General features: G+C 37.9%; 1 protein-coding gene across 2 annotated transcripts in view; it reads left to right on the top strand.

The window, feature by feature from the left end:
- The window catches only part of LOC103066828 (rho GTPase-activating protein 7-like), an 87438-nt gene extending 63257 nt beyond the window's left edge, over positions 1-24181 (top strand). For both annotated transcript variants that reach the window (XM_015887494.3, XM_025164510.2), the window contains exons 5-14: positions 1605-2977; positions 3286-3456; positions 4831-4990; positions 7133-7331; positions 9735-9951; positions 15087-15201; positions 17145-17360; positions 18015-18232; positions 19308-19484; positions 21488-24181. In XM_015887494.3, coding sequence (XP_015742980.1) covers positions 1605-2977; positions 3286-3456; positions 4831-4990; positions 7133-7331; positions 9735-9951; positions 15087-15201; positions 17145-17360; positions 18015-18232; positions 19308-19484; positions 21488-21584 — 2943 coding nt within the window. In that variant the 3' untranslated portion in view covers positions 21585-24181. The remainder of the gene's footprint in view (positions 1-1604; positions 2978-3285; positions 3457-4830; positions 4991-7132; positions 7332-9734; positions 9952-15086; positions 15202-17144; positions 17361-18014; positions 18233-19307; positions 19485-21487) is intronic.
- The last annotated feature ends 314 nt before the right edge of the window (positions 24182-24495 follow it).

The raw sequence follows: 24495 nt of genomic DNA, 5'->3' as shown, positions 1-24495 counted from the left end.
GAAGAAGTCATCTGGGGCAATTGGTTGTCTTCATGACTAACTGCTTACTTGATAGGGTCTTATATTGAGAAATTTCTTTCTCAACATATTATTATTTTTTACTACAATTACTGCTTTTCTGCTGGTATTAATTTTCAGTTATAAGTATAGTCTGAAACATTCTCAGTTCCAATAGAAGAGAATATATGTAGCTGAGGGTTGAACTGTGGAGTCCTTGGTGCTCTCTGAGCTTGGTTCTTTGCTTGCATATGTTTCATTACCCAACTAGGTAACATCATCAGTGCACCAAGGACTCCACATTCTTAGTTGAAAATGAGATTTTATCTTGAACACCATCTGTACCCTATTCTCTCCATAATATTCATGATGCTAAATGAGGTGAGAGTGTCCTGAGATGTAACATTCTTACTTACTGTATTTTTAAACTATATAAAGTAGAACACTGACATGGTTAAAAAGATTGGGATATGTTTATTTTTTACCAAAGCACTTTTTATATACAAGACATTTTTTTGTGTGATGAGAGTATTAACGATAATTTATATCTATAGTGTGATATGATTCTACCAGCTCATTTACGGAGTCTTCAAGCCAAATTCTTATATTATTCTGGCAATGTGGAAACTGTGGCAGTGCTGTTTCAACTTCAGAGAGTTAATCCAGTTTTCAGAAAGTTGGAATCCCTGTTGAATAAGAAGTCACTGTGAGTTGGGTGGATTTATAAATTTAAATTATATAGGAATTATATATAAGGAGGCTGTAGATAGGCTTCTCTTGTGTGATCCATGACTTCTCAAATTATTCTGAAAATCCATCCCAATGAGCAATGTAAGGATGTTGCTAGTGTTGTATCCACTTTGATGTTACCCTTTCAGCCAGTCAGCTAGTAATAATAAAGACTAAGCACTGGAATGTTAAAATGGCTCAATCATCTCTTCTAACTTCTTGGAAGAACTCTAAGACATGGCTCTTCCCCCAAGCATTGGTCTAGAATGGGGGTTGAGAGGAGGCTCTTTGATGTGGCTCCTGGTGGGAAGGGTGGTTTTGTTTTGATTCCTGTTTTTATTGATTGTTGTGAGCTGCCTAGGATCATTGTATGAGATAGGTGGCTATATAAGTTCTTTAAATAGATAATAAATAACTAATTAAATTAATGTAATATTTAATTTTAAACTAAATATTACATTAAATATTTAGTGTTGAATTGCCAGAAAGTAGCTGGTTGATCAAAGGCATCCTCTTTCATTAAAGGACATCTTGACTTAAAACTCTTTCACTTATAAGGCAATGTTTAGGTTGAACACATTTGTTTGAATGTTGTGAAAAGAAGATGTTGCATACTTAAATAAAATATTCCAGTGCTGTTCTGGAATATTGAAATCAGGTGGATTTGCTTAAGGAGCTAGAACTGTATGTGTATGTATATAAATGAGATATGCAGACAGAAAGAACAAGAGGATTACCATTTTTTCTCTTCTAGCATCAGCTTTTTTTTTTTTTTTTGCCTTATGAAACATCATTTTGGAAAATGAAAGAGTTAATGATATCTCCAGCTTTTGATTATCTACATTATATTAATTTTAAACTTCTTTGTTTGCTTTAAGAGTGATGAATCTGAAGATGAAGAGCCTTGTGCAATAAGTGACAAATGGACTTATGAGAAATGTACTGAAAGATGGTCTCATCTGGAAAATATAGATGTTTCTTGTCCATCAGGACCTGATAACCTGAGACTTAAAAGCAATGGCAGTGGGGATATTATATTTTCAGATCAAGGAGAAATACATGACAAATCTTCAGTTCATAGTTCTAGCAGTGGGGATAGTGATATAATCAGTTTTCCCAAAATTGGTGAGGATGTTGAGACCAGCAGAAGCTCTTCAACCTGTTCCTCAAATAAATTAGCATCCCCTGACTCTGTTTTCAGTTGTTCCCCTTCTCTTATTGAAACCTTGAATATGACAAGTGAGGACAAGACCTTGGATAAACTGTGCCATAAAAAAGGAAACAGTATCTTAAAGAAAATGGAGAAGCTGCGCTTAAGAAGTGGCAGTTGTAAGAAAGGGATGCATTTGAAGGCCAAATTCAACATTAGTGAGCCTACTCTACTAGAGGGATTGAGTGAAGAAAAGTTGAGAAGCTTAAATTGCATAGACATTTCTGATGCACCAGCGAGTCGGGTAATACAGCCTTCTTATTCCCCCCAGACCTGTAGTAGCAGCAGCAGCCAGTCTGAAAACAGTAGCACTGTGAGCACCCCAAGCCCTGTCAGCAAAGTAAGGAGACACAGTAAAAGAGGAGGAATGTATGCCGAAGAGTTTGATCCCAGCAAGCTTTCCTTATGGAGTGATTTTTCTGAGCAAAACTTTAACAGTGAGATATGTTTGCACAAGAACAAAGTATTTCAAGTACCACAAGGCCATAAGCCAGGGACTTTCCCCAAAGCGCTTACATATAGTCTCTTATCTCCAATGGACAATACTTCGGTGAACTGGAGAACCGGGAGTTTTCATGGATGCCGGAGAAGCAGGGATCAGATTAATTCTCGGGAGCCTGAAGTGTCATGTGGCTCTCCTTCACTAATGGATAACAGACTGAGTATATATGACAATGTACCAGAAAATCATCTTCACAAAATGAATTCACCAGAGACTGATGATGATGATGTCTTTACAGAACTTGACAGTGTTATGGAACATGTTAATGGACTCAGGAAGTTGGTCAGTCAATGGACAGAGAAATTATCTGATGATGGAGACTCTGATTCTGCAAGTTACTCTAACCAATCCACTTCTCCATGCCCATCATCTCCTAAAGAAATCCATCTTGAAATTAAAAAGCATTCAGAAGAAAAATCACCAGAATTGCCAATTATTGATGGTGAAGACAGCTGCAAACACATTGGTGAACATGGTTTCCTGGAACTGACGTATGTAATGGGATCAGGAACAGGAATGATACCAACGCATTCCATCAGGTCAGCTGTTTGTTGAAATTGCAAAGAATCAGAATAAAATGTGAAATATGTAAAAAGAAAGTAAGTTGATCAGTCACCCCTGAAAGCAGTCTAGGTTAAATGCAGTGGAATTAATTGCTTATTAATGACAACTTAACTAAATGTCAAATGTTTCAGGTTTTGACTGATGATGTTGATGATGATGATGTTCTTATAAGATATTTTTAAACATTTAGAATTTTTTATGGGCCATATGCCTTTAGAAACAGAATGAGTGATGAAAATAGTATTAATACTAAAGAACACTTATGACGGTTTTTGTTCTTCAGGCATATGAGGAGACCTTGGTCTAGTAGAGAAGGCACAAATTTTGAAAGTCTTTTTCTACAAATTGACAGCCAATCAGCAACTCATCTGAACCGCATGCAAAAGCTTGCTTTGTTAAAATTAACTACTCTAATGGATAAATATTCTCCTTCTAGCAAACAAGGATGGAACTGGTAAGTTAAAAGAAATAGTTTCAGAAGCAAAGGAGTCATTATGTGTAAAATGGGCAATGTTCCAAAGTGTTCCACTTTCCCAGGAGTGCTTTGTACATTTCTGAAAGTATTTCTTCTGGAACAAGAAGTACTTCCTGACATTCCTGATGCAGTCTGGCTCTGAAACCGGAACACTCCAATTGGCCTATTCTGGTGGAAAGCGGAACATTCAGGAAATTACCTAGCTTAACAATTTTAGTAATGATAGCTCAGTTGAAGTTACTCCCAAAGTCTGTTGAGATCTCTGCTGCTTGTTTTCTAGCAGGGCTGCCACATGATTGCAGAAAAATACTTAGCTTTAGGAGATGCTACATGTGTTCTGAATTGTTTTATCTATTTTGAATCTGGCTCATAGCCACGCCCTACTTTCTGGTATCTAATTCCATTAGTACAACATCTAGCCCTTCAGGCTAGTGATGTATAATTTTGCACAAAACTTTTAATATATTTAAGCTAAAAATAAGCAATTTGCAGAGGTTGGGGAATATGTTGGTCTAGATTTCAGATAGATGAAAGAGGATATAAACAGCAGTAGGAGAGGCAAAAGCATGATGTTTAGAGGTCAGCTGGTTTGTGGTAATTTGTGCAGACCCTGATATTTGAACCTTCTCACTAATGCAGGAGAAAAAGACCCTCTTTTTCAGCCTGAGCCCTCCCATTTTTCTTACCAGAGTCTGTTGATGCAGGGAGGTCATGGGGCAGGACAGGAGCTACAATTTTCAGCACATTTTTTGGAAATGATGGGATGGATTAAGTGCAAACATTGTGTAGGCTTAATAAACTATTTAGCACTGCTGAAAATCAGTAGTTTTGCTACCAAAAACTGGTGGTGTAATCAAGAAGTACTCAGAAGGCCTGAAACTGGAAGCAAATTGGAACTAGTGGGAAGTTACAGCCTGGGGAAGGGGCATTGGTTCTTCATTAGGGTCGTCCCTACCCTAATGCAGAAGAGCCTGGAAACATTGTTTTTCATCTTCTGTTATTATTATGAAATGCAAAAATGATAGTACTCTTTTTGGTTAAAAAAATATGGTTTTTTAATTCATGTTTTTAACAAAATTATATGTCATCCAGACATGGTAAACATTATAAATAGAATTTCTTCCTCCATTGTATAAATAACTATATCTAAAGTTTTTTTTTTCTCTATAAAGTTGAAAATTATTAACCGATGCTAGTAATGTCCTTCTGATATCTGTTTTGTTACTTCAGGGTTTTGTTTTGTTTTTTACCTTGTTATATCCTATTAACAAATTCAAAAACCCAGTTATGTGCACTTAACTCTGTATCACCCAGACAACCATGTCCACTAATGAATTACTTCCATATTTTCAGGACTATTCCAAAATTCATTAGAAAAATAAAAGTCCCTGATTATAAGGACAAAAATGTATTTGGAGTACCATTACTGTTAAATGTTCAAAGAACAAGTCATCCCCTTCCAAGGAGCATATTCCAAGCTATGGACTACTTAAGACACCATTTTCTTGACCAGGTACCTGTATGAAACTTGCTTAGGTTCACATCCCTCTCAGTTTATCTTTCGTCTCTCTCTCTTACAAACATGAACACACAAATCAGTAGAAGTTCAGTGCACTGATTTCTCTGGACTTGAGAATTGGTACTTGTAGATACAAACTCTTCAACCAGGATTAACTTTGACAGATGTATGATGAGAAACCCTCTCTTTGTGCCTGCCCCGTCTGTTCATTTTCAGAGCCGCTTTCTTAAATCTATTAAAATCTTACCTATATATTACATTTATATCATACTTTTCTTCCAGTAAAATATCCTTACAACACCTATCTAATCCATATCCTTTCTGCTAAACTATGTATTTCATTCTTTTCAGGTTTTTTTAAAAAATTTTTGCATTATGGAGAAGGAGTTGGTCATGATTATGCATAACTGGCCAACTCACTCTCTCAAGGTTTGCTCCTTCTTTATTGTAATCACTTCTTAATAGATGTTGTGCACATACCACTCACTTTTCGATGCATTGAATATTTGCTATGAATGCATTGTCGTTAGCCCCGTTCAGGCACTGTGTTCTCATGTGCAGTTTAACACTTATGGAGTGATAAGCAGCCCCTTTTCAAAAGTTCCTGAAGAGCTCATCTTATGCCTCTATGGCCAATAGATTTTAATTATTTAATTATTTAATTAATGTCAGCTGGAAGCCAGCATTTTCAGTGAAAACTCCCCACTACACTAAATCATACTGTAGTCTTGAAGGCCGATTCTTTGATGATGGTACTGTTGCAGGCTGGAACAGGGAGAAACTACTCACCACTTGTATGTTGAACTGTATGTGGAGATATGTTGTCTAAATGGTCCTAGAGATTGTGATCAATCTCAGCCTGTTTTCCAGAAAAAAATGATTATCTATTCAAAACATTAAGATTCATTTATGGGCAAGGAGGAATGCATTGGGGACAAAGTTGTGTTTAAATAAACATCTCAGTTTCTTAGTAGTGGTATCGTCCATCAATAATTTGCATGTCGCTGTTCAGACACAATAAACAGCACCTTATACAGGTAGCCATCGTTTACCAACCATTAATTCAACAACCATTCAAAGTTACGATGACACTGAATAAGAAGACCAATCCTTGAAGTTGTGGCTGTTGGAGCATCCCTGCAGTCACATGATTGCGATTTGGGCAGTTGGCAACTGGTGCACATTTATGATGGTTGCAGGACCCTGTGGTCACATGATCACCATTTGCGACCTTCACAGCCAGCTTCTGACAAGCAAAGTCAGTGAGGAAGCAGGTGGGAAGTTGCAACTAATGGTCATGTGACATTGTGCTTAACAACCGTGGATGATTCACTTAATGACCCCAGCCAGAAATGGTAAACTGCCATCGTAAGTCAGGTGTGGTCATGCGATTTTTCACTTTACAACTGCATTGCTTAGCAATGGAATTGCTGGTCCCAATTGTGGTTGATAGATGAGGACTACCTGTATCATCCCCAAACTGACCACTTTCCAATGAAGTAGTTTAGGCATCAGTACTTTTCTATTAACTCTTGATCACCAGGGTCTTGAAAGAGGATTATAGATACACCCATACACATACACATGTATGTCAGTGTGCCTTGAATTGTAATAGAGTACCTACAAAATGGCAGATGGTGGGATATGTACACTTAAGATGAGAGAGGCATGATTCATTCTTCAACAGCTTATCAAGAGCTTTTTCCTTTTCGGTTGTACTGTATTGAATGGCACACTGATATACACTCAGGTGTTCATTAGGATTGTGTAGCACTTTGGATTTAAGGACAAAATGTACCTTGGAGCATATATAGACACAACGTACTTATCTGCAACTCCTTAAAGCAACTATGGCTTTTCCTGAAAGTGTAAGATTGCCTTCTCAGGAAAAGATACAGTGGCTTTAAGATGTGAGTAGCTGCATGCCTGGGGGAAGACATGTATGAATTAAGTTGTTGCAAACAGGTACTATGAACCTGCCCCAAATGCTCCAAAGGACCTTTTTACCTTTGAATTGGACATCCTGCATAGCTCTAAGCTTATGAATATGCAATCACTTATGAGTTTTATGCCAGAGCTCAAGTCAGTGGAATTGTTTGGATTGGATCCTTACTTTTAAAACATTCTGTTTTCTAGGTTGGTCTTTTCAGAAAATCTGGTGTTAAATCCAGGATCCTTTACTTAAGAGAAATGAATGAAAATAATCCAAATAATATAAATTATGAGGGGCAGTCAGCCTTTGATGTGGCAGACATGGTGAAGCAGTATTTCCGAGATCTCCCAGAACCGATATTCACTAGCAAGCTCTGTGAAACCTTCCTGCACATCTATCAATGTATGTAGATGTTTTATTCCTTTTTGGGTAGGAGATGGGGGAGAGGTCATTTCTAATGTGCGAGATGGGGAATGGGGTGTTTCTGGTTCACTCTGTTTGGTGAGGGTGAGGGTGAGTTTTTTTTCCTCCAGCTATCAGGGTAAGAGCAAGGGGTCCAGGGGTTGGTATGGTGTGTGACTGGGTGGGGGCATAGGTAGGCTGGTTAACCAGATTGTCACTGCTGAATGCTTGCACAAGCATCCCTGGTGCCTAGATTGGTCAGTTGTTTTGGTCATCTAGTGTACATGGAGCCCCTTTAACTGGAGGACGATCATGTATAATTGTAAGGGAGAAGAGACCAGGCATGACATCATAGTAGTAATGGGCATGGGGCAATATGGTGAAAGATGAGGTGAGACACTTTCAGGGAAGCAGCCTCAGTGCACAGTATCAATGCTGTGTTCTAGCCCTCTATGCTCGGCCACAAGACACTGGAGCTTCAGTGGTCATAGTCTCCTGCTGGTGCTGCTTAATGTAAGGATGGCCTGTAATAAGACTTGCCTCATCCATCATCTGGTATGCATTACTGAAACACAGTTGGGGGCAGAGAGGAGAGTGGGTGCACCTGGGTTATGGGTGTAGCACCACACAATTCTGGAGCAAGAGAAGAATATGGCTATTGTCTTCCAAGAAACTCTACCAGGGGTGCTGTTCTGTAGATAGCTGAATGTGAGACCCTGTTTGTGAAGTTGGGCCTTAGGAATCAGTTCAGGTGGCTACTACTGTATCAGACTCCTTGCTCCCTCCTACTTGCTCAATGCCAATTTGCACTGGAGCTCCTCAGACCTATGGTTCTGGGATACTTCAGTCTGCCTTCTCTGGGCACAGAATTGGAAGTGGCTTGGGAGTTCATGGCCACCATGGACCTGATTCACGTTATTGATGACCTGATGCACAGTGGTGGTAGGAGGTCACCCTAGATCTGTTTTTTTGTCTCTGGGCAGTGGCTGTATAATCTGGTGTTGGGGGATCTTGTCATCAGTCCCTTGTCATGGACAGATTACTCCCCACTGGCCTTGGATTTCTCTATAGATAAATCTGCACTGCAGGCAGGAAGGACCTATTTGATCAGTCCACCCTAGGTACCCAGTGGACCTGGTGGAGTTCCAGAGAGAACTTGGAGATGTCCTGGTAGTTTTGTTACATGACTTAACCAATACCTTAGCAGCGGCTGGGAATGAGCATGTGACCACAATTTTGGATTAAATTGTACATGGATGGACATGGATCCTGGAGCAGGGGAAAGACATGGCATTCTGGCCCTTTATGCACAGTCATCTTGTGGCCAGTTGCATCTGTTCCTGGATCAGAAGTGACTACTAAGAGTCATTAATTCCCTAGTCACTTTCCAGTTGAATTATTGCAGTGTGGTCTGCATGGAACTACTCTTGAAAGTTATTTGGAAGTTGCAGCTGGTCTAGAATGGGACCAGCACATACAGTTTAGGATGCACTATAGTACACCTATGTAATACCATTGCTACAAGAGGTGCATTGCCTTCTAGTAGGCTTCTGATGCAATTCAAGGAGTTGGGTGTCATCTTTAAAACCCTGCATGGGACAGGCAGATGACTTGCAGGACTGCCTGCCTCCAGTGGTTTCTGCCCATCCCACCAGATCTGGCAGGGTGGGCATGGTTCAGATCTTTTCTTTGAAACAGTATCATCTGATAGGACCCAGGAGGTGTGCTTTCTCTGGGGCCTGCCCTATGGAACAACTCTTCCCTGAGATTCAGATGGCCCCAATTCTGTTGGCTTTCTGGAAGAATGTGAAGACCTGGCTTTTCCCTCAAGTGTTGGGTCTGAAATATTAGTGGAGCCTAGTAAGGATATCTTGTTTCATGTTGTCAAATAGTTGTGTGGTGCCTGAATCAAACTGGTGTTGTTTTATGGTTTTTTTTTAAATACTGTGTTTTTAATCTATATTTTTTGTTAGCCACTTATAGTTATTTGTTGAGATGGGTGGCCACACAAATTTGTTAAATTGATTAATTCAGTTCTGGCCATTTAAATGCTAATTTTATCAACAAAACGTCCTATACTTTCTTAAGATAACCATATTTGCTGCTGGTACTTTAAATCACAGGTCAAGAGACAAATTATAAGCTGGGGGAATAGCTTGTATTGGTTTCATCTTAGAAATGTTAAGACTAAACATTCTTATCAATTTGCCACTTAATTCGATTGTCCAATTACAAATTAGTCTTTGAGATACTCTGTCTTCCTTAATTTAAACTTAACTGCATTAAATATAACTGGAAACTAGCTCTGGATGGCAGGTACTTTTTAGGAGAATATATATATGTACCTTAAGAAATGCTTTTAGAGATGACATGTCTAATTCCACTTTTTCTCCTTCTTTTTAGACCTACCAAAAGATCAGCAATTTTGTGCTGTCCAAGCTGCTATTCTTCTGCTTCCAGATGAAAATCGTGAAGCTCTGAAAATTCTGCTGTACTTCCTCAGGGATGTTGTGATGTTTGTGGAGAAAAATCAGATGACTCCAACTAATATAGCAGTATGCCTGGCACCATCTTTATTCCACCTCAATACCTTGAGGAGAGATAGTTCATCATCTTCTAGGTATTTTTCATTAAATTATACTTACTAATGAGCAAGACAAAATATGTATTTTTCATTTTTGGAATATAAAGGTGCTCGCTTTACATGTGTGGAAAGGCTGCATCTGTGCTTGATGAATGCAGTTATTGTTTCCCCCTACAAAAAGTGAGATCTCTCTCTCTCTCTCTCATTCTCTCTCTCCCTCTCCCTCTCCCTCCCTCCCTCCTTCCCTCCCTCTCTCTCTCTCATATTTAGCAAGAATGAATTTGAAAATGGCTCAAAAACTGATTTGTTAAGTGTGCCTGGTAAGTTGTTTGGCAGAATTCTGATTGCAAGTGAGATATGACAAGAACCAAAATTTGGAAAGTACAATGAATGGACTATATACCGGACAGCAGCATGCGGAAAAGATTTTTGCTCTTCAGCAGGTCTTTTGAGAGGTAGTTTGGTCATTTACAGAGAATTAATAAAGACTGAATAGAAAACAAATCTATGAAAGAGTGAATGGATTGAGATGAAAGGGAAGACCAAGAAAGTTGGATGGATTTGATGAGATCCTAAAAAAGAAGTTGTGCTGTGGTGTATGAACATGGTGGAAGCAAGGATGGTTTGGATGGACAGAAAGGCCCAGACCTATATAATGAATGGTGTTAATATAAGTTAGATGTTTCCTTTTATTTCGTGCCTCCAGTTTCTTTCGTTTACTTCTTTTTATTCTTTTTTCAATTTACATAATGCTGCTTCCCCTGAAAAATAATAGCATGATTGTTATGTTTGTGTGTTTTATGGGCAATTCTGACTATAATTACCCTTTCTAATCATAATATGTTGGGTGGTAATGCAGTCTGTAATAAAATAAGCATGGACTGTGCTAGAAGAGACAGTAAAGAAGCCAAAGAAAACCCCTCCTTACATTTTGGCTCTTCCATGAGTAGTGCTTGAGAATACTCCTAATTGTACATCATCCTGTTCAATGTTTAAATAACACATAAGGAACAAAGTTGGTTGATGGAAAGCTTTGCCTCTGGAAAGTACCCTTTGAAACCATAGCTAAGTGTTTTGCTAACCTGTTCCATTTAAGTTTTGATTATTGCAGCAACGATGGACGGGTTGCATTCCTTAAGGATATTCCAGACTCTGTTTGTTTCAAATTGAAAATAGTTCAGTTTGCCAACCCAAAAACTTGTGGCTTATGGTGAGTGTAGAGAGAAACTACACAAGATTATACACTGTCAGGCCCTACAGAGGGATAGGCATACTTTAAGTGTGCATACTTTTTTGAGCTTCTTGCGTCATCAGTCACTTTGGTGTGGCTTCCTCCCATACTGCTCTAATAATACAAGAACACAAAAGTCCTGTGAGACTTAATTCTTTTGCCAATATTGCTCCACCTCCTGGAAGAGACATAATTGGGGTAGGAAATAGCCACAGAATTTAGTGTTCCCACAAGATCATTTGAAACCAGAGTAATGTGGGAAGCAATCCCACAAATGGAATGAAAAAAATTAACCAATATGACTTTTCTTGAGAAACAGCCAATAAGTGGCAGCTGACTTTTAAAAAACATTATATATATATGTACACACACACACACACACACACACACACACATACGAATGAATGAATGAATGAATGAATAGTTATGGAGAGAGGTCAAGAAGAATTGTCAGATTTTATAGCATGTATATCAGATTTCTCTAGCATGGCACCCTCCAGATATTTTAGACTTCACCTTTTGTCACCCACAACCAGCCTGGGGGTATGAATTTTAATCCAATACATCTGTAGTACAGCAGATTGAGGAAGACGGTAACATAAAATACATAGTACAAATTCCCAAAATATGCTAGGCATTTGAAAACACCTTAGTTTGTAATTGTTCAGGTTTCTCAAAATTAAGGGTTACTTTTTTAAGAAGTGGGATGGGAAAGCAGGGTAAATATATTGTATATGGATGTATCTATAAAGAATATACAGTATAAAGACTGAACAAGTTCTGCATGAATTGTGCATGTGCCGAATATCTGTCCATAATAGGATATCAGAGCACTTGAACATGAAATGCTTTTCAGCTTACAGTATATGTACTCAATGTTTGTTGTAGGTTAAGATCTAAGTACAAGTTTTATTTCTGCAGGATAGGAAGCTGGAAAAATAAATAACTGCATGTCTTTAGCATGATAGTTCAATGTCTGTGAGGGGTGAAGAGAGGTAAAACATTTGAAGAATGTACTTTTAAGAGGCGTACACATCCCAGATGTGCATCAGGCAATAAAACAAGTCTTGTGATGTTCAGCATTCCCCAGGGAGAGAAAGAAAGCACAGATGATGACAGCGTTGTCAGTCACAGAGAGTGAATATGTGGTCAGGGCCAGGAATGTGTCAGAAAAATGGATGGGAAGTGTTGCTGCATAGTTTTTAATTCTAGGTGAAGAAATTTATAATCCTATGGTGGTTTTCAAGATTTAAGGGTGGTGGAGGAGGAGGCAAATACTTCCAAGTTTTTCTTCTATCTACAAACTGTAGTAGCTTTTATCTTACTAGGTTAATAAGCTGTTCACTTAAAAATAGGTAATTTGTCTCTCTCTTTTTTTTTTTTGCATTAATACCTTGAAGTTGATATAATAAATCTGTAAATATTTTACTTTCAGTGTTAAAACATCAAAAAGCCCTTATCTAACAGCTTTGATTTCAGAAATTGAAGTTAACAATCATTCCCTCCCTCCCTCTCTCTCTCTCTCTCTCTATATATATATATATATGAACGTTCACAAAAATATTCCAAGATAGAGCTAGTGGAGATGAATGCCAGGTTCTTCCCAATCATGATTTTGGCCAGATGCCACAAATATGCTTTAAATATGAAAAATGCTCTCTGGCAAAGCATTGAGAACTCTTGAATAATGAAACTAGCTTTTCCTCTGAATTTCTGGCCCAGCTTTTATTAAAATATTTTAATGATACTAGACAAATCAATGAGTGCTTTATGTGTTTAACTAAAACAAGATTAGCTAACGCTTGTTCTATTTGGGTAGAACTCATTAAATGCTCCACAAAAGAGGTATTATATTAACAGGCCAATATATTGGTTTATCTTATTCTCATATGCAGTTTTTTAAATGGTATTTGGTATGACTAGAAATGCAAAATGAACTGTTGAAATGGGCCACTGCTTGTCACAGGAAGATATTTATATTGCATTCTTTACTGTTTTCAGTGTCTTAGTGTTTTTTTCCTCTGGGTTATACCACCCTAGACCACAAGGAAGATCTTTCTAACAGATCCTCCTTGTGGTCTGTTTAAAGTAGGTCAGCTGAACACATAGATCAGTTTCTTTATCCTGCAGAAAGCCACTCTGATTGGGCCCCTGCTAACCTTTAAGCTGTTGGTAAAGCCTTCTTATTGTATCCAGCCTTCTGTTCTTTAGATGGGTTTTCTTTCTGGGGTTTGTGGTGTGTGCTTCTTATTATCACTTTGTTTACAGTTTCACTCTAGTATTTAAATATGTATTTGTATTCCTGTTGTATGTTGCATTGGGGTTTTTGGCAAATAATGGAGTGTTTATTTATCAAACTTGCACAGATTTATTTATCAACCTTCATAGTTTTAAAATAGAAGGAAAACAATATTATAAAAAGAGCAGGTCATGCAAAAACATACTCATCATCCCCTTCAAACAATCTAAGCCAAAGAAAGTTTTAATTGCTCACTTTAGGCTGGTATGGTGGGGGCCATAAACGTTTTTGGGGAGATGCTGTCCCAGAAGGCAGGTGTCATGACACAGAAGCCCTAGTTCCTGGGTTCTGCTAGATGACATGGCTTGATTGATGGGACCTGAAGCAAACTGATTTTGTCTGATTGCACAAGATAGGCAGACACTATGGGAGACAGAAGGTCCTTCAGATAGCTAGGCTGTATGCCAAATAGAGCTCAATAGGTAATAACCAGCACCTTGAATTTTACCTGGAAGTTTACTGGTAACCAGTGCAGCTCACAAAGCAGATGTGTTACATGGACATAATGAGGCCTGCTGATCACTTCTTCTGTACCCATATTCTGGACCAGCTGTAGCTTCTGAGTGGTCTTCAAGGGGAGATCCATATAGCCCATATTGCAATAGTCTACCCATGAAGTGACCAAGGCATGAGTGAATATAAGGAAAGCTTCTTGGTCTAAGAATGAGGACAAATGGAGCACAAGTTGCAAAAGCCTTCCTTGCCACATCTTCCACCCAGTTCTTGAGCAGAAGCTACAAGTCAAGGAAACCCCCTAGATTGCACACATGTCCAAAATGGGGGAAGTGCAGCTCCATTCAGGACCAAGGTGTATAGTCCCCAGAATCAGGTCTGTATATATTGAAGTAGCCACTTGGTCTTGCTAGCCTATTTCTCTCCATCCAGACACCAATTGGCTTTAGACTCAAAATCCCCCTTCCCAACCCATGAGTTGAAACTGGCTGTGGAGAAAGAAGATCCACTATAACACCATGCCCCCCATCTCATTCCCCGTAGCCAGTCCAGAAGGATAGCACAATCAATGGTATCAAAAGCTGCTGGGAGGTCAAGGAGGGCCAGTACAAATGTACCACCTCATCCTAGCCACAGGTAATTAAGTGTGATCAGTGCTATCTAAGGATTGAGTCCGGGCCTGATTGAAAAGGGTCCTCTGTAACTGCAACCCAACAAGCTTTTCCACAACCTTCTCTGAGAAGGGGAAATTGGAGAGTTAATGAAAATGTCCAGGATGGTTGGGTCCAGTGCTCACCTGTACTGTATTCTCACCCGCCAACCTATCTCTTCCCTCCCAGTCATTGGGACCCATCTCGTCCACCTCTGCACACCTCTAGTCATAGCTATACCTGGTTGCTCCTGCTCCTGGCACCCAAAGGAACTGGCCAAGAGGAACACCACCCCTACAAAATACAAACCCTCAAAATCATTCAAAGGTGGTGGAAACATCATATCTATTGGTGAAGAACTGCTCTCTTAGAAAATTATAACTTCCTAATGTCTTATTTTCTTAAGTTTTTCCATGTACAACATATAACCACTTCCTTTCCCACTTAACCCCTTTCTCCAAAATGGCAGATATATTTTCTAAACCAGAACCAGTGGCTAGTGATCAAAACAGTGAAGGTGTAACATTTTCCTTTTCAGATCCAGCCAAAGGAAGCACAGTACAGGAAAACCTGACCAGAGGGATTTGAGTGAGAACTTGGCTGCAACGCAAGGCCTGGCCCATATGATCATGCAGTGCCACAGGCTATTTGGGGTCGGTGTTATTTTTCTTTCTTTCAGGAATATTTTTTAAAAGTCTGCTTTGAAATCTAGGAATTGTAAATCTGGGTACTTTGCTTACTAGAAAGTGGAACAGATTTTAAAAAAAATTATTGGCAGGAGTAAACTAATCCAAGCCAAGTAGCAAATAATTACAGTTTTAAGTAGATTTTTAGATTAGATTAGATTTCTTTTTTTATCCCGCCTTTTATTATTTTTGTAAATAACTCAAGGTGGCGAACACACCTAATACTCCTTCCTCCTCCTATTTTCCCCACAATAACAACCCTGTGAGGTGAATTGGGCTGAGAGAGTGTGACTGGCCCAAAGTCACCCAACTGCCTTTGTGCCTGAGGTGGGATTAGAACTCACAGTCTTCTGGTTTCTAGCCTGGTGCCTTAACCACTAGACCAAAGTATTTCTAAGATTCAGGCCAAATTACTTTTCTCTTCATCATTGTACTTGATAATATCTTCAGTTCCACAGATGGAAAATAGTTTTTTGTTTTTTTTGATTTAATGGATTTTGTATTTCAATTTAGTTCAAAATATAAAACTGGTGCTTTTTGTTTTGTTTTTTAATTAAAATGTCTAATTATCTTTATCCTTCACTTTGTTTTGTCCTGTTTGGCTATTTTACTTGATTCCTTCTTGGCTCATTCTAAATATGGGCTCAGAAATAGTTTGGGGCATGACTCATCTATTCATTGGGAGTTAGCAATCTTGAGTGGTGTGTAACAGAAAGATTGACATTTCCTAAACTGATCTAAAACTTCATTAGTGATATGGGGGACATGTGAATTTTCCTGTTCCTGCTTAAGTATAGCATGGACATAATTATATCCATTCAGTCTCAATTTGTAGACTTTCTGGCATCTCTTCTGCTATATTTATTATATCATTTTGTGATGGAAATTTAATTGGCTGATAGGAAGCCACTCTGGTTAAGAGTGAAAAATGTTTTGCTTGGCAACATTTGTAATGGTATTTCCTGGTACCAAAACGCTTCTCCATACAAACACAATAATAGTTTGATCTTGGAAAAGCCAGTCATCCTACTTAGGTTGGGGAAGAGCCAGCTGAGGGTGAGCTGGGCTTTCATAAGGAATGACGTAGACTCAGTTCAGAGTCTTCTGTCATTTCTACCTCTTCATCTGGCGTTCTGCAGTTTCCTAATCTATTTATTCATCATATTTCATCATATGATAGCATGCAAGAGAAATGGGCTCTGGGTAGGAAGTGACTCGTAACCAATAATTTGTGCAAAGTGCAGAACCAAAAGTGAACTTGATAGTTCAGATGTAATGATTGTTAGCATGATCTTTTTTCTCCTTTCCCTTTTGTATGGAAAACTGGCCATGACTTTTAAGGGATAGGAACAAAATTTCAAGGGTATGAAGACTGCCTCTGTACCTTGTTAAGCCCTAATTTGCATCATAGTTTACAAGATTCTTACACCACTCTTCAGTTCTTTAAACACATCTCTAAAGTGCCATAGCCATTCTTGCACGTGCTGAATAGAGATTTCCTTTCTGACTTTGCGGTATAGTTTCTTCATGTACAAGTGACTATTATCCATTAAAGATCTTGTCTCCAGATTTTCTGTTGTAGTTATCAGGGCAAGAAACATTTCTAGGCTTCACTGTATTTTGGAAAGAAGTGCAGCTGTCAGGGTAGGTTGCTTAGAGTTCTACAGCTGAAGCAAGGTCGGTGGGTTTACCTGTTGGGAGACTGACTGAAAATCATTGCATCAGCAACTCTGAACTCTTAAAACAAGTATTTAAAAATATATTCAAATATATTTACAGAGTTGTTTTCTGTAAGATGCATTCTCAGGAACTGGTTTCTGGAAAGACTTAAGAATGTTCATAATGTAAGAATTATTGAATGCAATGCTAATTTATTTCAGGCCAATGTAAATATTCGTGCTCTTTTTCAGGTACCCAACTACTGCTTTGAACAGGGATATGAAAATGTACAAAACGAAATTGGCTCAGGTGAAGTAGCTTCACATCAAGCCATTTTAATAAAGTACTCTAACATAGTGACATCCCTGGAGCACTTCATGCAAGACTTACTCAGAGATGCCAAGGAAAAATTCAAGAACTGGGTCACTTGTTCCACCTTAGAAGGAGTAGACTCTGCATATAAGAAGGTAATCTATCAATTACATTGTAAGGTACTTTTAAACATGGAATCCTCCTAAGTATAAGAAGAGTTTTTTTTTAAAAAAAATCAGAAACTTTGAATCTATAGAACTACAAAAAATTAACAGGAACTACACTAAACCAGTCCAAATCTATATTAACAACATTTGAAGTGACTGAGTTTGAAAACAGCATTTGTACTGTTGAGTATTTCATGAAATCAGCCAAATTGCTTAGTGTCTCAACTCTGTTGAAAAATCTGCAACCATCATTTGAGAGAAATAGGATGAGCTTTAATTAGATTTGCACATTGTGGCAAGCCACATTAAATGCCTAAAATGACACTTTAATTTTACTTGGAATCCATAATGTAACATTTAATGAAAAAAATGCCTTTGACCCATTCTTCTTCAGCATACATTTTTCTACAATCTTTTCTCAATCCTTATCTAAGTCTAAGACCTACTGCAATCAATCGAATTTACTTCTGAGTGAAGCATATATGACTGTGCTATTACTAAAGAAGATTTGTTACAGACATATGCATTTGGTCTCCAGATTGTTTTTAGTGGTCTCTGTATTGGGTCAATGATTTTACTAATTTGTTTAAGCTTTGAAGAAGTCTGCCACATTGTTTTTTAATATATTAACTGTATTCTAAGGTGGATGATAACTACCACATCCGGTTATGGAAAACTTCTGTTGAAATTGATGCTGTTCCTAAAGTTATTCTACATCGGATACTGATGGAGCAACATCTGTGGGATCCAAATCTTCAACAAACAAACATTTTGGAGATTTTAGATGATGAAACAGATATTTATCAGTACACGACAGCAAATATGTCTCCACTTCCTTCAAGAGAGTATGTGGTCCTGAGGTAAGGAACTCTAATACAAATTCTCATTTTTCTGACAACAGCTTTGGTTTTGGAGATGAGAAGCAAAATCTATTATTTTTACGTTGTTACTTGCCTTACATACACTCAGGAAAAAAAAAATCCTAAAAGATTTAAGTTCTTTGGTATTGATGTGTACATTAATCTCCTCATCCCACTATTGGCTTGGGTTCATTGATTAACAAAGCACAATTGGCTGTGTTTACACATTGCACTAAGGAAAAAACAATCACATGTGACACGTGTGAAAATCACATGGGACTTAAATTTCTGACTAATGCACTTATTGCTTCAAATTAAATAGGACTATGCTAGTGCAGACTGCAGAGTAAGTTTTGTAAATGACACGGTATTAAAATATATTCTCTGGAGAAAACTCTATTTAAAAAGTGATAATTTGCAACTATACTTATGATAGCAACTGATCAGCATCAACTGATCAGCAGAGAAATCTAGGATGGGATGAGGAGAAAGAATTACAGTAGGTGGCAGATGAGCAGATGCATTCCAGGCTTAGGCAATGTAGAGTCGTAAAGTGGAGAGGTTTAAGAGTTGGTTTTCCTGGTCTACCCGTGGGGTATACATCCTTTTCAGAGACTGAGCACCACAGGTACAAGAAGGCCCTTGTAACAGTTCAGCAATCTCACTCCAAAATCTTAGTATTTCATATGAGAACAATACAATCTCAAGAGGGTTGTCTTCTTCACGTGAAATACTGCAGGATTTGGCAGTTTGGTGAGATCTTAGCTATTTTTTAAAAATGTAACTTAAAAATATTTAATTTTGCAATCCTGTGGGTGCTGTGTTTCCAAGTCCTGCTATTTCTCCTACTTATAGCTGCAATCTGGATTAGATTTTGCCTATGCTTGACACTAGTTCACAGACACATTATATATGTATTGGGAAATAGTCTAATGTTATATTAGGTTAGGAAGTTGATATAAATGAAGTGTCATAGAAAGGCTCTTGGTGTAGCTGCATGACTTCAGTTCATAAATATAATACCAAATCATAATGTGAAATGTTGAGAGGCTTGTTTTTACTTTGTTATTTTCAGGACTTGGCGGACTGATCCTCAAAGTGGCACATGTGTCCTAGCAGCTACCTCAACAGATAACGAAGGTGCTACTGTGAATGGAATCTTGGCTCAAGTCATACTTTGCCAGTACCTGATAGAAGTTGTTGTTGGTTCCCAGAAATCCAAAGTGACACATGTTTGTCAAATAGATACCAGGTATCTCTTTTATACCTTTTCTTGCAACTGAAACTTTAACCATGGAGTCCTTGGTGCTCTGTGAGCTTGGCTATTTGCTTGCAGGCATTTCATCACCCAACTACGTAACACGATCAGTGTTAGTGAGTGTGGGGTTTGCTCTCTGTTTATATGTAGTAGCTTGTCCTGCCAATGTTAGTGGGGGTGTGGTTTTCTCCTTGGTAGTTCTTTGATTAAGGCAGTTTATTTACTACATACAGTGGGGCAAAAAAGTATTTAGTCAGCCACCAATTGTGCAAGTTCTCCCACTTAAAAAGATGAGAGAGGGCTGTAATTTTCATCATAGGTATACCTCAACTATGAGAGACAAAATGAGAAAAAAAATCCAGAAAATCACATTGTCTGATTTTTAAAGAATATATTTGCAAATCATGGTGGAAAATAAGTATTTGGTCATCTACAAACAAGCAAGATGTCTGGCTCTCACAGACCTGTAACTACTTCTTTAAGAGGCTCCTCTGTCCTCCACTCATTACCTGTAGTAATGGCACCTGTTTGACCTTGTTATCAGTATAAAAGACACCTGTCCACAACCTCAAACAGTCACACTCCAAACTTCACTATGGCCAAGACCAAAGAGCTGTCAAAGGACACCAGAAACAAAATTGTAGACCTGCACCAGGCTGGGAAGACTGAATCTGCAATAGGCAAGCAGCTTGGTGTGAAGAAATCAACTGTGGGAGCAATAATTAGAAAATGGAAGATGTATAAGACCACTGATAATCTCCCTTGATCTGGGGCTCCATGCAAGATCTCACCCCATGGGGTCAAAATGATCACAAGAACGGTGAGCAAAAATCCCAGAACCACACGGGGGGACCTAGTGAATGACCTGCAGAGAGCTGGGACCAAAGTAACAAAGGCTACCATCAGTAACACACTATGCTGCCAGGGACTCAAATCCTGCAGTGCCAGACGTGTCCCCCTGCTGAAGCCAGTACATGTCCAGGCCCATCTGAAGTTTGCTAGAGAGCATTTGGATGATCCAGAAGAGCATTGGGAGAATGTCATATGGTCAGATGAAACCAAAGTAGAATGTTTTGGTCTAAACTCAACTCGTTGTGTTTGGAGGAGAGAGAATGCTGAATTGCATCCAAAGAACACCATACCTACTGTGAAGCATGGGGGTGGAAACATCATGCTTTGGGGCTGTTTTTCTGCAAAGGGACCAGGACGACTGATCCGTGTAAAGGAAAGAATGAATGGGGCCATGTATCGTGAGATTTTGAGTGAACACCTCCTTCCATCAGCAAGGGCATTGAAGATGAAACGTGGCTGGGTCTTTCAGCATGACAATGATCCCAAACACACCGCCCGGGCAACGAAGGAGTGGCTTCATAAGAAGCATTTCAAGGTCCTGGAGTGGCCTAGCCAGTCTCCAGATCTCAACCCCATGGAAAGCCTTTGGAGGGAGTTGAAAGTCCATGTTGCCCAGCGACAGCCCCAAAACGTCACTGCTCTAGAGGAGATCTGCATGGAGGAATGGGCCAAAATACCAGCAACAGTGTGTGAAAACCTTGTGAAGACTTACAGAAAACGTTTGACCTCTGTCATTGCCAACAAAGGATATATAACAAAGTATTGAGATGAACTTTTGATATTGACCAAATACTTATTTTCCACCATGATTTGCAAATAAATTCTTTAAAAATCAGACAATGTGATTTTCTGGATTTTTTTCCCCATTTTGTCTCTCATAGTTGAGGTATACCTATGATGAAAATTACAGGCCTCTCTCATCTTTTTAAGTGGGAGAACTTGCACAATTGGTGGCTGACTAAATACTTTTTTGCCCCACTGTAGCTAAAATCTATTTTTGCTTCAGAAATATGAATTAACGTGATTTTTTAAAGAAAAATAATTAATGGTTTTGTGCCAATAGATGTGAAATGTGCCAACAAAAACAAGAAAAGAAAATAATGCTTAGTACCTAGTTCCTAATGTTGTTGTTGTTTTTTTGTCAGGGGCCGGACCACAGAATGGTACAAAAGGGCTTTTGGTCATATCTGTGCTGCAGACTTGATAAGGATTAAAGATTCTTTCAAAGCATCTCCTTACTGAAACAAAGCCAAAGACAACAATTTGATGTTTCTGGAGATGAGGGCAATGCAATATGGCTTGAGTTACCATTTTCAAAACCTAAGCTTAAGCTAGTTAACCTTTTTAAAATTCTGATAAACTGAGAATATATAAAGGGAACAAAGAAGAATTTACAAATGAAAATTTCAGTTTAAACATATCCTTCAACTGAATAATTTACACGTCATTCTTTTATAATGTTTTACCAAGAAAACGGAATTATTTTAATTACTTAATTTATTTAAAAGGAACATCTTTTAATATTCTATTTTAACTAATGTGTAAATGAGATATATTTTTAGATGTTTTATTGTTTGAAAATGTGAAAGCAATAGTAAAATATTCTATCGGCTTAGCAGCTTACAGCCTGCCCAGCTTTTATGCTGAATTTTTCTTTTTTTCTTATTATATTATTATTATATTAGGAAACGATGCTTGCATAGGAAGCTAAGCTAAGCTATGCTACATTATATCTATTGGTCAAAGATATGTGTCTTGAGTAGCCACAAACATCTACTTGAGGCCTTATACACACATTTTTAATGCAGGAATTTTTCAATTTGCTTTATAAGACACGCTCAAGGCTATGTTCAAAGCAGAATAGGCACTTTAAATTGAACACGTTTACCATTGTGAAATAATCTATTAAACAGTGATACATGGAGCTGCAAAACACGTTCTAGATTCACATTCTGTGTTTACTGAGTATGCTCAGTTTTCATTTCTTTCTTTGGAGTATGTTTCTTCTGTACTTAAAAATGGGGTTAGACAAACCTGAAAATAATCTCACTTTTTTAAAAAAAGAAATCTCTATGAGTAGCTTTCATTCACAATACTGGATGGAAGAATTTTGAGTGAGAAATTGAATCAGACAATGACTGGTTTTATATACATGCTAAACCACAGGATTACTATGTATCTGGGTCTGTACAACATAGCAAATCATATTGTGGCTTAGTGCAGTGTGTGAACCCAATCCTCAGTAAAGAATAAAGAAAGAAAAAGAAAAGAACCCAGTTAATGGCATAATTTTATCCTCTCTACTACTCTTACATTTTTTACCACTCTACTTCTGCCTAATTGTGTTTTGTTTTATCACTCACTTCAGTATAATGGAACATTTTATCTTTTAGACATTTTGTGCAGCCCTTTAGGATTTTTTCTCCATTTTTGAAATAACACGGTTACCCCAAGTTTGCTAGTACTTTTTGCATACGGACTGCATTTTTGCTTCTAGCTCCACAAGCTTAGAGAGACTCAAAGTATTATATAATTAGTATCTTCCTTAATTGCTATAAAATGTGATATTGTTTTTCCAGTTACATAAGCTTGTAATCCACAATTCTTAATCTATGGATGGTTGCTAACACACAAGACTTAACCTTACAGTTAACTTAATAGAATCAAGGTACTCAAGATACATGACTACCCAGCAGGTATAGCATAACAAGAGTAATTCTAAAAAGACTAATTCAAGTAAGTATCTGCCCTATTTTTGGTGACACCGTCACCCCCATGTGTGCATCACAGCCTATCCTATTCAGGTTATCCAGTGTTCATTTTTATGGCGAAGTTTTCTGCAGCTGATTGTGGGAGATTTCAGTACCAAGCTCACTTTGGCTGATCTTGAAAAATCTGGTTAGTACTTGGATGGAAGACAGACAGACTGAGAAACTGAAAAAACCTGGAAGAAGGCAGTGGCAAACTACTGCTGTATTTTGTATGTGTTTATGCAGTTATTAGTGACTTTGAATTATTTTCTGCAGTTTGCCAGTCTATCTGGATCCAAGTGTCATAGCACATGATGTTTTTTTAAAACATTACATTAAGACAATTGCTAGTTGCAGCATTTCACTTGGGTTGTCTATTTTGTGCTATATTTTATACATACTGCCATCCATCTGGGTTATTTTTTTATTAGGATGTTGTAAATATTCAGCTATCCCTTAATAATTCTATTGTTGATGTAGATATTTATATACTAATGTAATAACATATACAGTACTATGCTGACCCATTACATACATGCTTCATATTAATGGGATACTCTACAAGCCCTTCAGTGAAAGAAATGTGTTTGCTGCAGCTATTTTTCCTAGCTGTTTCATCAACGCTTTCATTAGTAGTAACTGAGTTGCCAGATGGACTCCTTGGATTGTGATAAAATGTATCTTCTTTAAAAAAAACATTTTGTATTATACTGCTAGCATTATAAAACAAGTTTTTGGTATTTTTACTGCTGTTTATGTTTCCAACAACAAAAAACCTCTTGCCACGTGGCATCAAATTACAAATCTTTAGACATGGAGAAGGGACTTGGTATTAATCAAAATGCTAATATTTAGCAGCCAAGTAGCAATTTTGGTAATAGAAAGGGGAAGGGGGGAAGAAGGAAGGAAATAATATATTGAATAATATTGGTACTTCAAGATTAATATGTTGAGTATGTTGCAGTATTTTACTTCTGTACCATCCACTTGTATTTGTCAAAATAATTTTAGTAAAAAATTGTTAACATTCTTGAGTTATTGACAATGCACCTTTAATAAAAAGGTGAAGCACTCCATCACTTCATTATTGATATGTGTGGCACAGGTAAATTTCTTCCTATTCTATAACACTATGTTTTCAATCACTGAAATGTACAACTTGATAAACTATCTAAGGAAGCTACAGGATCCCCTGGTAGTTAGGAAAATCTTTTTCATTTAGAGTTGCATAAAGCCTCTGACTCAAATATTCCATTTTACTGAGTTCAATCAAACATCCCAAATCTTAAAAGAATCTCGTTCTTGCTTACAAAGCTTCCCTTCTTAAATTGTATGTGAACTTTAAATTTAGGCAAATTTCAAAATGTGAATTGATCCTCTTTGCATATAGTTTTTATAACTGA

The sequence above is a fragment of the Python bivittatus genome, unplaced genomic scaffold (genome assembly GCF_059951505.1).
Source record: "Python bivittatus isolate LINGU-HERP-01145 unplaced genomic scaffold, Pbiv_v1 ctg000080_np1212, whole genome shotgun sequence".
In the NCBI taxonomy this organism is placed as follows: domain Eukaryota; kingdom Metazoa; phylum Chordata; class Lepidosauria; order Squamata; family Pythonidae; genus Python; species Python bivittatus.
Note: the sequence above shows the minus strand (reverse complement) of the source record. Positions and strands in the feature narration are given on the sequence as shown.